Here is a 15,518-nt window from a genome sequence, read left to right as displayed (position 1 = left end):
ATACACATACCATTCCATACAGATACTCATACCATTCCATACAGATACTCATACCATTCCATACAGATACTCATACCATTCCATACAGATACTCATACCATTCCATACAGATACTCATACCATTCCATTCCATACAGATACTCATACCATTCCATTCCATACAGATACTCATACCATTCCATACCATACAGATACTCATACCATTCCATTCCATACAGATACTCATACCATTCCATTCCACAGATACTCATACCATTCCATACAGATACTCATACCATTCCATTCCATACAGATACTCATACCATTCCATACAGATACTCATACCATTCCATACAGATACTCATACCATTCCATTCCATACAGACACTCATACCATAGCCTCCACATTGACTCTGTACTAGTACCCCCGTATATAGCCTCCACATTGACTCTGTACCGGTACCCCCCTGTATATAGCCTCCACATTGACTCTGTACCGGTACCCCCTGTATATAGCCTCCACATTGACTCTGTACCATACCCCTGTATATATTATAGCATCCACATTGACTCTGTACAACCCCCTGTATATAGTCTCCACATTGACTCTGATACCGTACCCCCTGTATATAGCCTCCACATTGACTCTGTACCGGTACACCCTGTATATAGCCTCCACATTGACTCTGTACCAGTACCCCCTGTATATAGCCTCCACATTGACTCTGTACAGGTACCCCTGTATATAGCCTCCACATTGACTCTGTACCGGTACATTCCTGTATATAGCCTCCACATTGACTCTGTACCGGTACCCCCTGTATATAGCCTCCACATTGACTCTGTACCGGTACCCCTGTATATAGCCTCCACATTGACTCTGTACCATACCCCCTGTTAGGAGTTCATACAGATACTTCACTTCACCAGCTGTTCTCATGTGACTAATATAGTTTTTTTTTTTTGGGGGACAAAGAACAGTGTGTTTGGTGACTGTTGAACTGCTACAGCTACATCGGTGTTTATAGAGATACAGACGCTTCATCATCAGATTAGGGACTATCTGTGTTTATAGAGATACAGACGCTTTCCACCAGATTAGGGACCATCGGGTGTTTATAGATATACAGACGCTTCACTCACCAGATTAGGGACCATTGGGTGTTTATAGAGATACAGACCATTCACTCATCAGATTAGGGACCATTGGGTGTTTATAGAGATACATACCATTCACTCATCAGATTAGGGACTACCAGTTTTATAGAGATACAGACCATTCACTCACAGATTACCATCAGTGTTTATAGAGATACAGATACCACTCATCAGATTAGGGACTATCAGTGTTTATAGAGATACAGACGCTTCATTCCATCAGATTAGGGACTATCAGTGTTTATAGAGATACAGACCTTCACATCACCAGATTAGGGACTACCATTGTTTATAGAGATACAGACCTTCCTCATCAGATTAGGGACTATCAGTGTTTATAGAGATACAGACGCTTCACTCACCAGATTAGGGACTATCAGTGTTTATAGAGATACAGATACGCTTCCTCACCAGATTAGGGACCATCAGGTGTGATCTGTGATTGTTTTGACCATACCATCTCCATAAAGAGTCCTGGAACCATTACGTCACCCAATGAGAGACCCAAAGTTCAAATCCATAGTGATCTCTCTAGTGAAAACCATTCCATTCCCAAATGCCCTCCCAATCCCTATGAAGTGCACTACTTTTAACCAAGGTCAATAGGGGCCAGTAGTGCACATACTTTTAACCAAGGTCCATAGTGGCCAAGTAGTGCACTATAATAGCAGATAGGGGTCCATTTGGGAAGCTGGCCACCAGATGGTCTAACAGCTTCATGGTATTCAAACAGAGGAGGAGTGCTGATCTAAGATCAGTTTAGGGTTTTTATATAACAATGACTCTTATATACAGGGGTGGGGGTTCTGATCCTAGATCAGTTTAGGGTTTTTATATACCATTTCGACTCTTATATAGACAGGGGTGGGGACCTGACCTAGATCAGTTTAGGGTTTTATATAGATATAGACAGGGGTGGGGTTCTGATCCTAGATCAGTTTAGGGTTTTTATATAACAATGACTCTTAAATGGACAGGGGTGGGGTTCTGATCTAAGATCAGTTTAGAGTTTTTATATAACAATGACTCTTAAATGGACAGGGGTGGGGGGACCTGATCCTATATCCAGTTTAGGGTTTTATATAACAATGACTCTTAAATGGACAGGGGTGGGGGACCTGATCCATTCAGTTTAGGGTTTTTATATAACAATGACTCTTACATGGACAGGGGTACTCATACTGATCCTAGATCAGTTTAGGGTTTTATATAACAATGACTCTTACATACAGGGTGGGGACCTGATCCATAGATCAGTTTAGAGTTTTTATATAACAATAGATACCATTATATAGACAGGGGTGAGGGGGACCTGATCCTAGACTACCATACTCTTACTCTGAGATGATTTGTGGATATGGGCCCATGATCCATGTTTGGGAGGCGAGATACCACTCCAAACTAAACCACAGCTCTGGGAGATTTTCAAAGGAGCTATTTCTGCCCCATACGTCTGTTTGTACATACAGATACTCATGCCATTGTTTCCATTACGCTACTGTACTCATGGCCAAATCTATTATGCCTGCACATTGAGACTCTGTTTCCAATACGCCCTGTCTCATAGCCTCCTATTATGTTTGCTACGTACAGTGGAGACATTGTTTCCAATTGACTCTGTCTCATGGCCAAATCTATTATGTTTGCTACGTCAGTGGACTCTGTTTCCAATACCCCTGTCTCATGGCCAAATCTATTATTTTGACTCTGTACATTGTTTCCAATACCCCTGTCTCATGGCCTCCACATTGACTCTGTGGAGACATTGTTTCCAATACGCTGCTGTCTCATGGCCAAATCTATATGTTTGCCACATCAGTGACATTGTTTCCAATACGCCCCTGTCTCATGGCCAAATCTATTATGTTTGCTACGTCAGTGGAGACATTGTTTCCAATACGCCGCTGTCTCATGGCCCCCTCTATATGTTTGCTACGTCAGTGGAGACATTGTTTCCAATACGCCCTGTCTCATGGCCTCTACGTCAGTGGAGACATTGTTTCCAATACGCCCTGTCTCATGGCCAAATCTATTATGTTTGCTACGTCAGTGGAGACATTGTTTCCAATTGACGCTGCTGTCTCATGGCCAAATCTATTATGTTTGCTACGTCAGTGGAGACATTGTTTCCAATACGCTGCTGTCTCATGGCCAAATCTATTATATTTGCCTCCACAGTGGAGACATTGTTTCCAATACGCCGCTGTCTCATGGCCCACATTATGTTTGCTACGTCAGTGGAGACATTGTTTCCAATACGCTGCTGTCTCACGGCCAAATCTATCAGTGGAGACATTGTTTCCAATACGCTGCTGTCTCATGGCCAAATCTATTATGTTTGACGTCAGTGGAGACATTGTTTCCAATACGCTGCTGTCTCATGGCCAAATCTATTATGTTTGCTACATCAGTGGAGACATTGTTTCCAATACGCTGCTGTCTCATGGCCAAATCTATTATGTTTGACGTCAGTGGAGACATTGTTTCCATATAGCTGCTGTCTCATGGCCAAATCTATTATGTTTGCTACCAGTGGAGACATTGTTTCCAATGACTCTGCTGTCTCATGGCCAAATCTATTATGTTTGCTACGTCAGTGGAGACATTGTTTCCAATACGCCGCTGTCTCATGGCCAAATCTATTATGTTTGCTACGTCAGTGGAGGCATTGTTTCCAATACGCCGCTGTCTCATGGCCAAATCTATTATGTTTGCTCCACAGTGGAGGCATTGTTTCCAATACGCCGCTGTCTCATGGCCAAATCTATTATGTTTGCTACGTCAGTGGAGACATTGTTTCCAATTGACGCCGCTGTCTCATGGCCAAATCTATTATGTTTGCTACGTCAGTGGAGGCATTGTTTCCAATACGCTGCTGTCTCATGGCCAAATCTATTATGTTTGCTACGTCAGTGGAGACATTGTTTCCAATACGCTGCTGTCTCATGGCCAAATCTATTATGTTTGCTACATTGGAGACATTGTTTCCAATACGCCCTGTCTCATGGCCAAATCTACGTCAGTGGAGACATTGTTTCCAATACGCTGCTGTCTCATGGCCAAATCTCGTCAGTGGAGACATTGTTTCCAATACGCCCTGTCTCATGGCCAAATCTATTATGTATGCTACGTCAGTGGAGACATTGTTTCCAATACGCCGCTGTCTCATGGCCAAATCTATTATGTTTGCTACGTCAGTGGAGACATTGTTTCCAATACGCTGCTGTCTCATGGCCAAATCTATTATGTTTGCTACGTCAGTGGAGACATTGTTTCCAATACGCTGCTGTCTCATGGCCAAATCTATTATGTTTGCTACGTCGGTGGAGACATTGTTTCCAATACGCTGCTGTCTCATGGCCAAATCTATTATGTTTGCTACGTCAGTGGAGACATTGTTTCCAATACGCCGCTGTCTCATGGCCAAATCTATTATGTTTGCTACGTCAGTGGAGACATTGTTTCCAATATGCCGCTGTCTCATGGCCAAATCTATTATGTTTGCTACGTCAGTGGAGACATTGTTTCCAATACGCCGCTGTCTCATGGCCAAATCTATTATGTTTGCTACGTCAGTGGAGACATTGTTTCCAATACGCCAGTCTCATGGCCAAATCTATTATGTTTGCTACGTCAGTGGAGACATTGTTTCCAATACGCTGCTGTCTCATGGCCAAATCTATTATGTTTGCTACGTCAGTGGAGACATTGTTTCCAATACGCTGCTGTCTCATGGCCAAATCTATTATGTTTGCTATCAGTGGAGACATTGTTTCCAATACGCCGCTGTCTCATGGCCAAATCTACGTCAGTGGAGACATTGTTTCCAATACGCTGCTGTCTCACGGCCAAATCTCGTCAGTGGAGACATTGTTTCCAATACGCCGCTGTCTCATGGCCAAATCTATTATGTTTGCTACGTCAGTGGAGACATTGTTTCCAATACGCCGCTGTCTCATGGCCAAATCTACGTCAGTGGAGACATTGTTTCAATACGCTGCTGTCTCACGGCCAAATCTAACAGTGGAGACATTGTTTCCAATACGCTGCTGTCTCACAGCCAAATCTACGTCAGTGGAGACATTGTTTCCAATACGCCGCTGTCTCACGGCCAAATCTACGTCAGTGGAGACATTGTTTCCAATACGCTGCTGTCTCATGGCCAAATCTATTATGTTTGCTACGTCGGTGGAGACATTGTTTCCAATACGCTGCTGTCTCATGGCCAAATCTATTATGTTTGCTACGTCAGTGGAGACATTGTTTCCAATACGCTGCTGTCTCATGGCCAAATCTATTATGTTTGCTACGTCGGTGGAGACATTGTTTCCAATACGCCGCTGTCTCATGGCCAAATCTATTATGTTTGCTACGTCAGTGGAGACATTGTTTCCAATACGCCGCTGTCTCATGGCCAAATCTATTATGTTTGCTACGTCAGTGGAGACATTGTTTCCAATACGCTGCTGTCTCATGGCCAAATCTATTATGTTTGCTACGTCAGTGGAGACATTGTTTCCAATACGCTGCTGTCTCATGGCCAAATCTATTATGTTTGCTACGTCGGTGGAGACAGAGTTGACTGTCACATATGAACAGGATGACAAGCTGAATTAGAAGCAGATGAGCGTTGACTATTGAATTCTTCACTTCCTCAGAAAATGGTCTTTGTATCTGTATGAAATGGTATGGTATGAGTATCTGTATGGTATGGAATGGTATGAGTATCTGTATGGTATGGAATGGTATGAGTATCTGCATGGAATGGTATGAGTATCTGCATGGAATGGAATGGTATGAGTATCTGTATGGAATGGAATGGTATGAGTATCTGTATGGAATGGTATGAGTATCTGTATGGAATGGAATGAGTATCTGTATGGAATGAAATGGTATGAGTATCTGTATGGAATGGTATGAATATCTGACTATCTGTATGAGTATCTGAATGGAATGGAATGGTATGAGAATCTGTATGGAATGGTATGAGTATCTTTATGGAATGGTATGAGTATCTGTATGGAATGGTATGAGTATCTTTATGGAATGGAATGGTATGAGTATCTGTATGGAATGGTTTGAGTATCTGTATGAGTATCTGTATGGAATGGAATGGTATGAGTATCTGTATGGAATGGAATGGTATGAGTATCTGTATGGAATGGTATGAATATCTGACTATCTGTATCTGAATGGAATGGAATGGTATGAGTATCTGTATAGAATGGTATGAGTATCTTTATGGAATGGAATGGTATGAGTATCTGTATGGAATGGTTTGAGTATCTGTATGAGTATCTGTATGGAATGGAATGGTATGGTATGAGAATCTGTATGGAATGGAATGGTATGAGTACAGTGCCTTGCGAAAGTATTCGGCCCCCTTGAACTTTGCGACCTTTTGCCACATTTCAGGCTTCAAACATAAAGATATAAAACTGTATTTTTTTGTGAAGAATCAACAACAAGTGGGACACAATCATGAGGTGGAACGACATTTATTGGATACTTCAAACTTTTTTAACAAATCAAAAACTGAAAAATTGGGCGTGCAAAATTATTCAGCCCCTTTACTTTCAGTGCAGAAAACTCTCTCCAGAAGTTCAGTGAGGATCTCTGAATGATCCAATTTTGACCTAAATGACTAATGATGATAAATACAATCCACCTGTGTGTAATCAAGTCTCCGTATAAATGCACCTGCACTGTGATAGTCTCAGAGGTCCGTTAAAAGCGCAGAGAGCATCATGAAGAACAAGGAAAACACCAGGCAGGTCCGAGATACTGTTGTGAAGAAGTTTAAAGCCGGATTTGGATACAAAAAGATTTCCCAAGCTTTAAACATCCCAAGGAGCACTGTGCAAGCGATAATATTGAAATGGAAGGAGTATCAGACCACTGCAAATCTAACAAGACCTGGCCGTCCCTCTAAACTTTCAACTCATACAAGGAGAAGACTGATCAGAGATGCAGCCAAGAGGCCCATGATCACTCTGGATGAACTGCAGAGATCTACAGCTGAGGTGGGAGACTCTGTCCATAGGACAACAATCAGTCGTATATTGCACAAATCTGGCCTTTATGGAAGAGTGGCAAGAAGAAAGCCATTTCTTAAAGATATCCATAAAAAGTGTTGTTTAAAGTTTGCCACAAGCCACCTGGGAGACACACCAAACATGTGGAAGAAGGTGCTCTGGTCAGATGAAACCAAAATTGAACTTTTTAGCAACAATGCAAAACGTTATGTTTGGCGTAAAAGCAACACAGCTCATCACCCTGAACCCACCATCCCCACTGTCAAACATGGTGGTGGCAGCATCATGGTTTGGGACTGCTTTTCTTCAGCAGGGACAGGGAAGATGGTTAAAATTGATGGGAAGATGGATGGAGCCAAATACAGGACCATTCTGGAAGAACATCTGATGGAGTCTGCAAAAGATCTGAGACTGGGACGGAGATTTGTCTTCCAACAAGACAATGATCCAAAACATAAAGCAAAATCTACAATGGAATGGTTCAAAAATAAACATATCCAGGTGTTAGAATGGCCAAGTCAAAGTCCAGACCTGAGTCCAATCGAGAATCTGTGGAAAGAACTGAAAACTGCTGTTCACAAATGCTCTCCATCTAATCTCACTGAGCTCAAGCTGTTTTGCAAGGAGGAATGGGAAAAAATTCAGTCTCTCGATGTGCAAAACTGATAGAGACATACCCCAAGCGACTTACAGCTGTAATCGCAGCAAAAGGTGGCGCTACAAAGTATTAACTTAAGGGGGCTGAATAATTTTGCATGCACAATTTTTCAGTTTTTGATATGTTAAAAAAGTTTGAAATATCCAATGAATGTCGTTCCACTTCATGATTGTGTCCCACTTGTTGTTGATTCTTCACAAAACAATACAGTTTTATATCTTTATGTTTGAAGCCTGAAATGTGCAAAAGGTCGCAAAGTTCAAGGGGGCCGAATACTTTCGCAAGGCACTGTATGTCAAATCTATAGAATATGTAGAATATATAGGATATGTAGAACATATAGAAAATGTAGACTCTATGATATATGTAGAATCTTTAAAATATATAGAATCTTTAGAATATGTATAAAATTTAGAATATGTAGAATTTCTAGAATATGTAAATCAACAGAATATTTAGTAAATGTGTAATTTATGGAATATGTGGAATCAATATAATATGTACAATCCATAGAATATATAGGATACGATGAAAATATGGAATATGTAGAATATATATAATATATAGAGTATGTGGGATATGTAGAATTTATAGAATATTTAGAAAATTTAGAATGTGTAGAATATATAGAATATTTAGAATGTGTAGAATATGTAGAATATTTAGAAGGTGTAGAATATGTATAATATATAGAATATATAGTATATTTAGAATGTGTAGAATATGTAGAATATATAGAATATTTAGAATGTATAGAATATTTAGAATGTATAGAATATTTAGAATGTTTAGAATGTGTAGAATATGTAGAATATATAGAATATATAGTATATTTAGAATGTGTAGAATATATAGAATATTTAGAATATGTAGAATATGTAGAATCTATAGAACATGTAGAATCTATGGAATATGTAGAATATATTAAATATATAGAATATAAAGAAAATGTAGAATCTATAGAATATGTAGAACATTTACAATGTGTTAAATATATAGAATATGTAGAATTTTAAGAATGTGTAGAATCTGTGGAATATACAGAATATTTAGAATCTATAGAATATGTAGAATATATAAAATATTTAGAATCTATAGAAAATGTAGAATATATAGAATCTATTGAATCTGTACAATTTGCAGACTACATAGAATATGTAGAAGTGTATTGGTAGGGCAGTAACTTGGTAGGGCAGTAACTTGGTAGGGCAGTAACTTGTAAGGGCAGTGTATTGGTAGGGCAGTGTTTTGTAAGAGCAGTATCTTGGTAGGGCAGTAGGGCAGTAACTTGGTAGGGCAGCAGTGTCTTGGTAGGGCAGTGTCTTGGTAGAGCAGTGTCTTGGTAGAGCAGTGTCTTGGTAGGGCAGTAACTTGGTAGGGCAGTAACTTGGTAGGGTAGTAACTTGGTAGGGCAGTGTCTTGGTAGAGCAGTGTCTTGGTAGGGCAGTGTCTTGGTAGAGCAGTAACTTGGTAGGGCAGTAACTTGGTAGGGCAGTGTCTTGGTAGAGCAGTGTCTTGGTAGGGCAGTGTCTTGGTAGGGCAGTGTCTTGGTAGGGCAGTATCTTGGTAGAGCAGTAACTTGGTAGGGCAGTAACTTGGTAGAGCAGTGTCTGGTATGGCAGTAACTTGGTAGGGCAGTGTCTTGGTAGAGCAGTGTCTGGTATGGCAGTAACTTGGTAGGGCATTGTCTTGATAGTGCAGTGTCTTGGTAGAGCAGTTTCTTGGTAGAGCAGTGTCTTGGTAGAGCAGTGTCTTGGTATGGCATTAACTTGGTAGGGCAGTGTCTTGGTAGAGCAGTGTCTTGATAGAGCATTATCTTGGTAGGGCAGTGTCTTGGTAGAGCAGTGTCTTTTTGGCAAAGCAATTTAATAAATAGTATATACTGTACACACACACACACACACACACACACACACACACACACACACACACACACACACACACACACACACACACACACACACACACACACACACACACACACACACACACACACACAGAGCAGTGAATAATGTGTGTGTGTGTGTCTATGTGAATAGTCTCTAAGGTGCAGATGAACGGCAGGTCTGAGCCGGTAGACAGCTGGGGTTATCTGTTCAGCAGTCTGATGGTCTGCTGGTAGAAGCTGTCTCGGAGCCTGTTGGTCCGAGACCCGACACTCCGGTCCCGTTTGTCAGATGGTAACGGAGAGAACAGTCCGTAGCTCGGTTGACTGGAGTCCTTGACGATCTTCCGGGCCTTCCTGAGACGCGTGGTGTAAAATGTCCTGTGGGGCAGGGAGCTCACTCCCAGTGATGTACTGGGCCGTCCGCACCACCCTCTTGTGGTTGAGGCCGGTGCAGTTGCTGTACCAGGCGGTGATGCAGCCAGACCAGATGCTCTCAATGGTGCATCTATAGACGTTCTTGAGGATCTGAGTGGCCAAGACAAATTTCTTCAGTCGCTGTGATGTGTCCTCTTGAAGCTATTGACCCTCTCCTCTGCAGCCACGCAATGTGGATGGGGGGCTGTGCACCCCCCCTGTTTCCTGCAAGCCACTATCAGCTCCTTGGTCTTGCTGACGTTGAGGGAGAGGTTGTTGTCCCGACAACACACTGCCAGGTCTCTGACCTCCCTGGAGGCTGTCTCATTGTTGTCACTGATCAGACCTACCACTGTCGGGTTGTCAACAAACGATGTTGGAGTTGTGTTTTGCCACGTACACGTGGGTGAACAGTGTGTGTGTGTGTGTGTGTGTGTGTGTGTGTGTGTGTGTGTGTGTGTGTGTGTGTGTGTGTGTGTGTGTGTGTGTGTTGATTGGTGTGTCTCTCATTCCAGCATCTTAGCAGTCTCATCTTCTACCTCTTTTTATTGGTCAGCCCTGATAATGGTTCCACAGTACTAACCAATCAGAATGCCCTCCCATTGGACTGGAGACCAGAGTACTAACCAATCAGAATGCCCTCCCATTGGAATGGAGACCAAAGTACTAACCATGTGGTTTAGATCCTTCACAGTACTAACCATGTGGTTTAGATCCTTCACAGTACTAACCATGTGGTTTAGTTCCTTCACAGTACTAACCATGTGGTTTAGATCCTTCACAGTACTAACCATGTGGTTTAGTTCCTTCACAGTACTAACCATGTGGTTTAGTTCCTTCACAGTACTAACCATGTGGTTTAGATCCTTCACAGTACTAACCATGTGGTTTAGATCCTTCACAGTACTAACCATGTGGTTTAGTTCCTTCACAGTACTAACCATGTGGTTTAGATCCTTCACAGTACTAACCATGTGGTTTAGATCCTTCACAGTACTAACCATGTGGTTTAGTTCCTTCACAGTACTAACCATGTGGTTTAGTTCCTTCACAGTACTGACCATGTGGTTTAGATCCTTCACAGTACTGACCATGTGGTTTAGATCCTTCACAGTACTAACCATGTGGTTTAGATCCTTCACAGTACTAACCATGTGGTTTAGATCCTTCACAGTACTAACCATGTGGTTTAGATTCCTTCACAGTACTAACCATGTGGTTTAGATCCTTCACAGTACTAACCATGTGGTTTAGATCCTTCACAGTACTAACCATGTGGTTTAGATCCTTCACAGTACTAACCATGTGGTTTAGTTCCTTCACAGTACTAACCATGTGGTTTAGTTCCTTCACAGTACTAACCATGTGGTTTAGATCCTTCACAGTACTAACCATGTGGTTTAGATCCTTCACAGTACTAACCATGTGGTTTAGATCCTTCACAGTACTAACCATGTGGTTTAGATCCTTCACAGTACTAACCATGTAGTTTAGATCCTTCACAGTACTAACCATGTGGTTTAGATCCTTCACAGTACTATCCATGTAATTTAGATCCTTCACAGTACTAACCATGTAGTTTAGATCCTTCACAGTACTGACCATGTAGTTTAGATCCTTCACAGTACTATCCATGTAATTTAGATCCTTCACAGTACTAACCATGTGGTTTAGATCCTTCACAGTACTAACCAAGTGGTTTAGTTCCTTCACAGTACTAACCAAGTGGTTTAGTACTATCCATGTGTTTAGATCCTTCACAGTACTGACCATGTGTTTTAGATCCTTCACAGTACTATCCATGTAGTTTAGATCCTTCACAGTACTAACCATGTAGTTTAGATCCTTCACAGTACTAACCATGTGGTTTAGATCCTTCACAGTACTAACCAAGTGGTTTAGTTCCTTCACAGTACTAACCAAGTGGTTTAGTTCCTTCACAGTACTATCCATGTAATTTAGATCATTCACAGTACTAACCAAGTGGTTTTGTTCCTTCAGAATGTCCTCCAATGGGACTAGAGACCCTGAAGATTGATGACTTTCAGCTCCATGCCTCCACGATGAGACGTTACGGGCTGGGAGCACACAGAGGACGCCTCAACATACAGGTAGGTCAGGAATAGTGTGTCAAGGAGAGAGACGTTTGTCAAGAATAGAGGTTAGTTGAACTGTGTGGCTCAGGTGGTAGGAGTAAAGAATAGAGGTTAGTTGAACTGTGTGGCTTAGGTGGTAAGAGTAAAGAATAGAGGTTAGTTGAACTGTGTGGCTCAGGTGGTAAGAGTAAAGAATAGAGGTTAGTTGAACTGTGTGGCTCAGGTGGTAAGAGTAAAGAATAGAGGTTAGTTGAACTGTGTGGCTCAGGTGGTAAGAGTAAAGAATAGAGGTTAGTTGAACTGTGTGGCTCAGGTGGTAAGAGTAAAGAATAGAGGTTAGTTGAACTGAGTGGCTCAGGTGGTAAGAGTAAAGAATAGAGGTTAGTTGAACTGTGTGGCTCAGGTGGTAAGAGTAAAGAATAGAGGTTAGTTGAACTGAGTGGCTCAGGTGGTAAGAGTAAAGAATAGAGGTTAGTTGAACTGTGTGGCTCAGGTGGTAAGAGTAAAGAATAGAGGTTAGTTGAACTGAGTGGCTCAGGTGGTAAGAGTAAAGAATAGAGGTTAGTTGAACTGTGTGGCTCAGGTGGTAAGAGTAAAGAATAGAGGTTAGTTGAACTGAGTGGCTCAGGTGGTAAGAGTAAAGAATAGAGGTTAGTTGAACTGTGTGGCTCAGGTGGTAAGAGTAAAGAATAGAGGTTAGTTGAACTGAGTGGCTCAGGTGGTAAGAGTAAAGAATAGAGGTTAGTTGAACTGAGTGGCTCAGGTGGTAAGAGTAAAGAATAGAGGTTAGTTGAACTGTGTGGCTCAGGTGGTAAGAGTAAAGAATAGAGGTTAGTTGAACTGTTGAACTGAGTGGCTCAGGTGGTAAGAGTAAAGAATAGAGGTTAGTTGAACTGTGTGGCTCAGGTGGTAAGAGTAAAGAATAGAGGTTAGTTGAACTGTGTGGCTCAGGTGGTAAGAGTAAAGAATAGAGGTTAGTTGAACTGTGTGGCTCAGGTGGTAAGAGTAAAGAATAGAGGTTAGTTGAACTGAGTGGCTCAGGTGGTAAGAGTAAAGAATAGAGGTTAGTTGAACTGTGTGGCTCAGGTGGTAAGAGTAAAGAATAGAGGTTAGTTGAACTGAGTGGCTCAGGTGGTAAGAGTAAAGAATAGAGGTTAGTTGAACTGAGTGGCTCAGGTGGTAAGAGTAAAGAATAGAGGTTAGTTGAACTGTGTGGCTCAGGTGGTAAGAGTAAAGAATAGAGGTTAGTTGAACTGAGTGGCTCAGGTGGTAAGAGTAAAGAATAGAGGTTAGTTGAACTGAGTGGCTCAGGTGGTAAGAGTAAAGAATAGAGGTTAGTTGAACCGAGTGGCTCAGGTGGTAAGAGCATGGTGGTTGGTTTATATTTCCACAGAGATCACATGTGGATGTTGACCACTGGTTAAACGTTTTACAACACCTACCGTTAAAGAGTTTTTTTCTTTATTTTTTAAAACTATGTTCTACGTTGTAGGATAATAGTGAAGACATCAAAACTATGAAATAGCACATATGAAATCATGTAGTAACTAAAAAAAAGTGTTAAACAAATCAAAATATATTTTATATTTGAGATTATTCAAAGTAGCCACCCTTTGCCTTGATGACAGATTTGCACTCTCGTGGCGTTCTCATAACCAGCTTCACCTGGAATGAACAGTTAAAGGTCATGGGTACCAAATGCAGCTTTAGTTTAATAGGATGCTGGTTGACCTACCTTGAGTTAGTTACTATAATGCTCTGCCTGGTTTGAATGCCTTGGTTCACTGACTCTACCAAATACAGTGAGCAGCTGGAAGACCTGAGGATCAGAAAAGGCCAACTGCATCAAAGAGTTCAAGTACGATTTTTAAAAGATGATCATGAACCCTTAGAAAGAAAAGAGCTATGGGGTGACAGGTAACCTAGTTGTTAGAGCGTTGGGCCAGTAACTGAAAGGTTGGTGGATCAAATCTCCGAGCTGACAAGGTAAAAAAAAATCTGTAGTTCTGCCCCTGAACAAGGCAGTTAACCCACTGTTCCCCGGTAGGCCGTCATTGAAAATAAGAATTTGGTCTTAAATGACTTGCCTTGTTAAATAAAGGATACAAAAAAATAATAAAAGGAGTTTTCTAGAACCTAAAAGGGATTATTCTGCTGTCACCATAGGAGAACCCCTTAGAATAATCCTTGTTGGTTTCAGTTAATGATCATTATTGGTTTCAGTCTACATGGGCTCCATGTAGAACCAAAAGGCTTCTACTTGGAACCTAACGTTCTCCTATGGGGACAGTTGAATAATCCTTGTTGGTTGCAGGTAGAACCCTTTTGGGCTCCATGTAGAACACAGAGGGTTCCGAAAGGCTTCTACTTGGAACCTAACGTTCCTCCTATGGGAACAGTTGAATAATCCTTGTTGGTTGCAGGTAGAACCCTTTTGGGCTCCATGTAGAACACAGAGGGTTCCGAAAGGCTTCTACTTGGAACCTAACGTTCCTCCTGTGGGGACAGTTGAAAAATCATTTTGGCACCCTTTTTTTAATAAGGTGTAGTTTATTCATAGATGTCAACAACTCGTTTTGGGCAACCCTGTTATGGAAAGATATCAATGTCAATAAAATCAACCATGACTCGACACAGTTCTACATTGGTGGGCGGAGTAGTGCCGGTCGATCCAACTCAATTTCAGTGTGCAATATGGCTGCTATTAAACTGGGGGTCCATTATTATATCATTAAACTGGGGGTCCATTATTATATCATTAAACTGGGGATCCATTATTATATCATTAAACTGGGGGTCCATTATTATATCATTAAACTGGGGGTCCATTATTATATCATTAAACTGGGGGTCCATTATTATCTGACTACCATTAAACTGGGGGTCCATTATTATATCATTAAACTGGGGATCCATTATTATATCCATTAAACTGGGGTCCATTATTATATCATTAAACTGGGGGTCCATTATTATATCATTAAACTGGGGTCCATTATTATCTGACTACCATTAAACTGGGGTCCATTATTATCTGACTACCATTAAACTGGGGGTCCATTATTATCTGACTACCATTAAACTGGGGATCCATTATTATCTGACTACCATTAAACTGGGGTCCATTATTATATCATTAAACTGGGGTCCATTATTATCTGACTGCCATTAAACTGGGGGTCATTATTATCTGACTACCATTAAACTGGGGTCCATTATTATCTGACTACCATTAAACTGGGGGTCCATTATTATATACCATTAAACTGGGGGTCCATTATTATCTGACT

General features: G+C 41.3%; 1 protein-coding gene and 1 long non-coding RNA gene across 5 annotated transcripts in view; both read left to right on the top strand.

The window, feature by feature from the left end:
• The window catches only part of LOC127928793 (inactive carboxypeptidase-like protein X2), a 165,307-nt gene that overhangs the window by 46,106 nt on the left and 103,683 nt on the right, over positions 1 to 15,518 (top strand). Inside the window, exon 3 of the mRNA XM_052516145.1 lies at positions 12,134 to 12,243. Coding sequence (XP_052372105.1) covers positions 12,134 to 12,243 — 110 coding nt within the window. The remainder of the gene's footprint in view (positions 1 to 12,133; positions 12,244 to 15,518) is intronic.
• Positions 12,300 to 13,543, top strand: LOC127928796 (uncharacterized). 4 transcript variants are annotated; one of them, XR_008132237.1, is made up of 3 exons: positions 12,300 to 12,788; positions 12,924 to 13,058; positions 13,382 to 13,543. It is a non-coding gene; the product is annotated as an uncharacterized LOC127928796 (long non-coding RNA). The 4 variants fall into 4 exon arrangements; XR_008132239.1 differs by adding an exon at positions 13,112 to 13,156 and having other exon boundaries at positions 12,300 to 12,968; XR_008132240.1 differs by adding an exon at positions 13,112 to 13,201 and having other exon boundaries at positions 12,300 to 12,968.

This window comes from Oncorhynchus keta, unplaced genomic scaffold (genome assembly GCF_023373465.1).
Source record: "Oncorhynchus keta strain PuntledgeMale-10-30-2019 unplaced genomic scaffold, Oket_V2 Un_scaffold_3992_pilon_pilon, whole genome shotgun sequence".
Classification (NCBI taxonomy): domain Eukaryota; kingdom Metazoa; phylum Chordata; class Actinopteri; order Salmoniformes; family Salmonidae; genus Oncorhynchus; species Oncorhynchus keta.
This window is presented reverse-complemented; position numbering and strand designations above follow the sequence as displayed.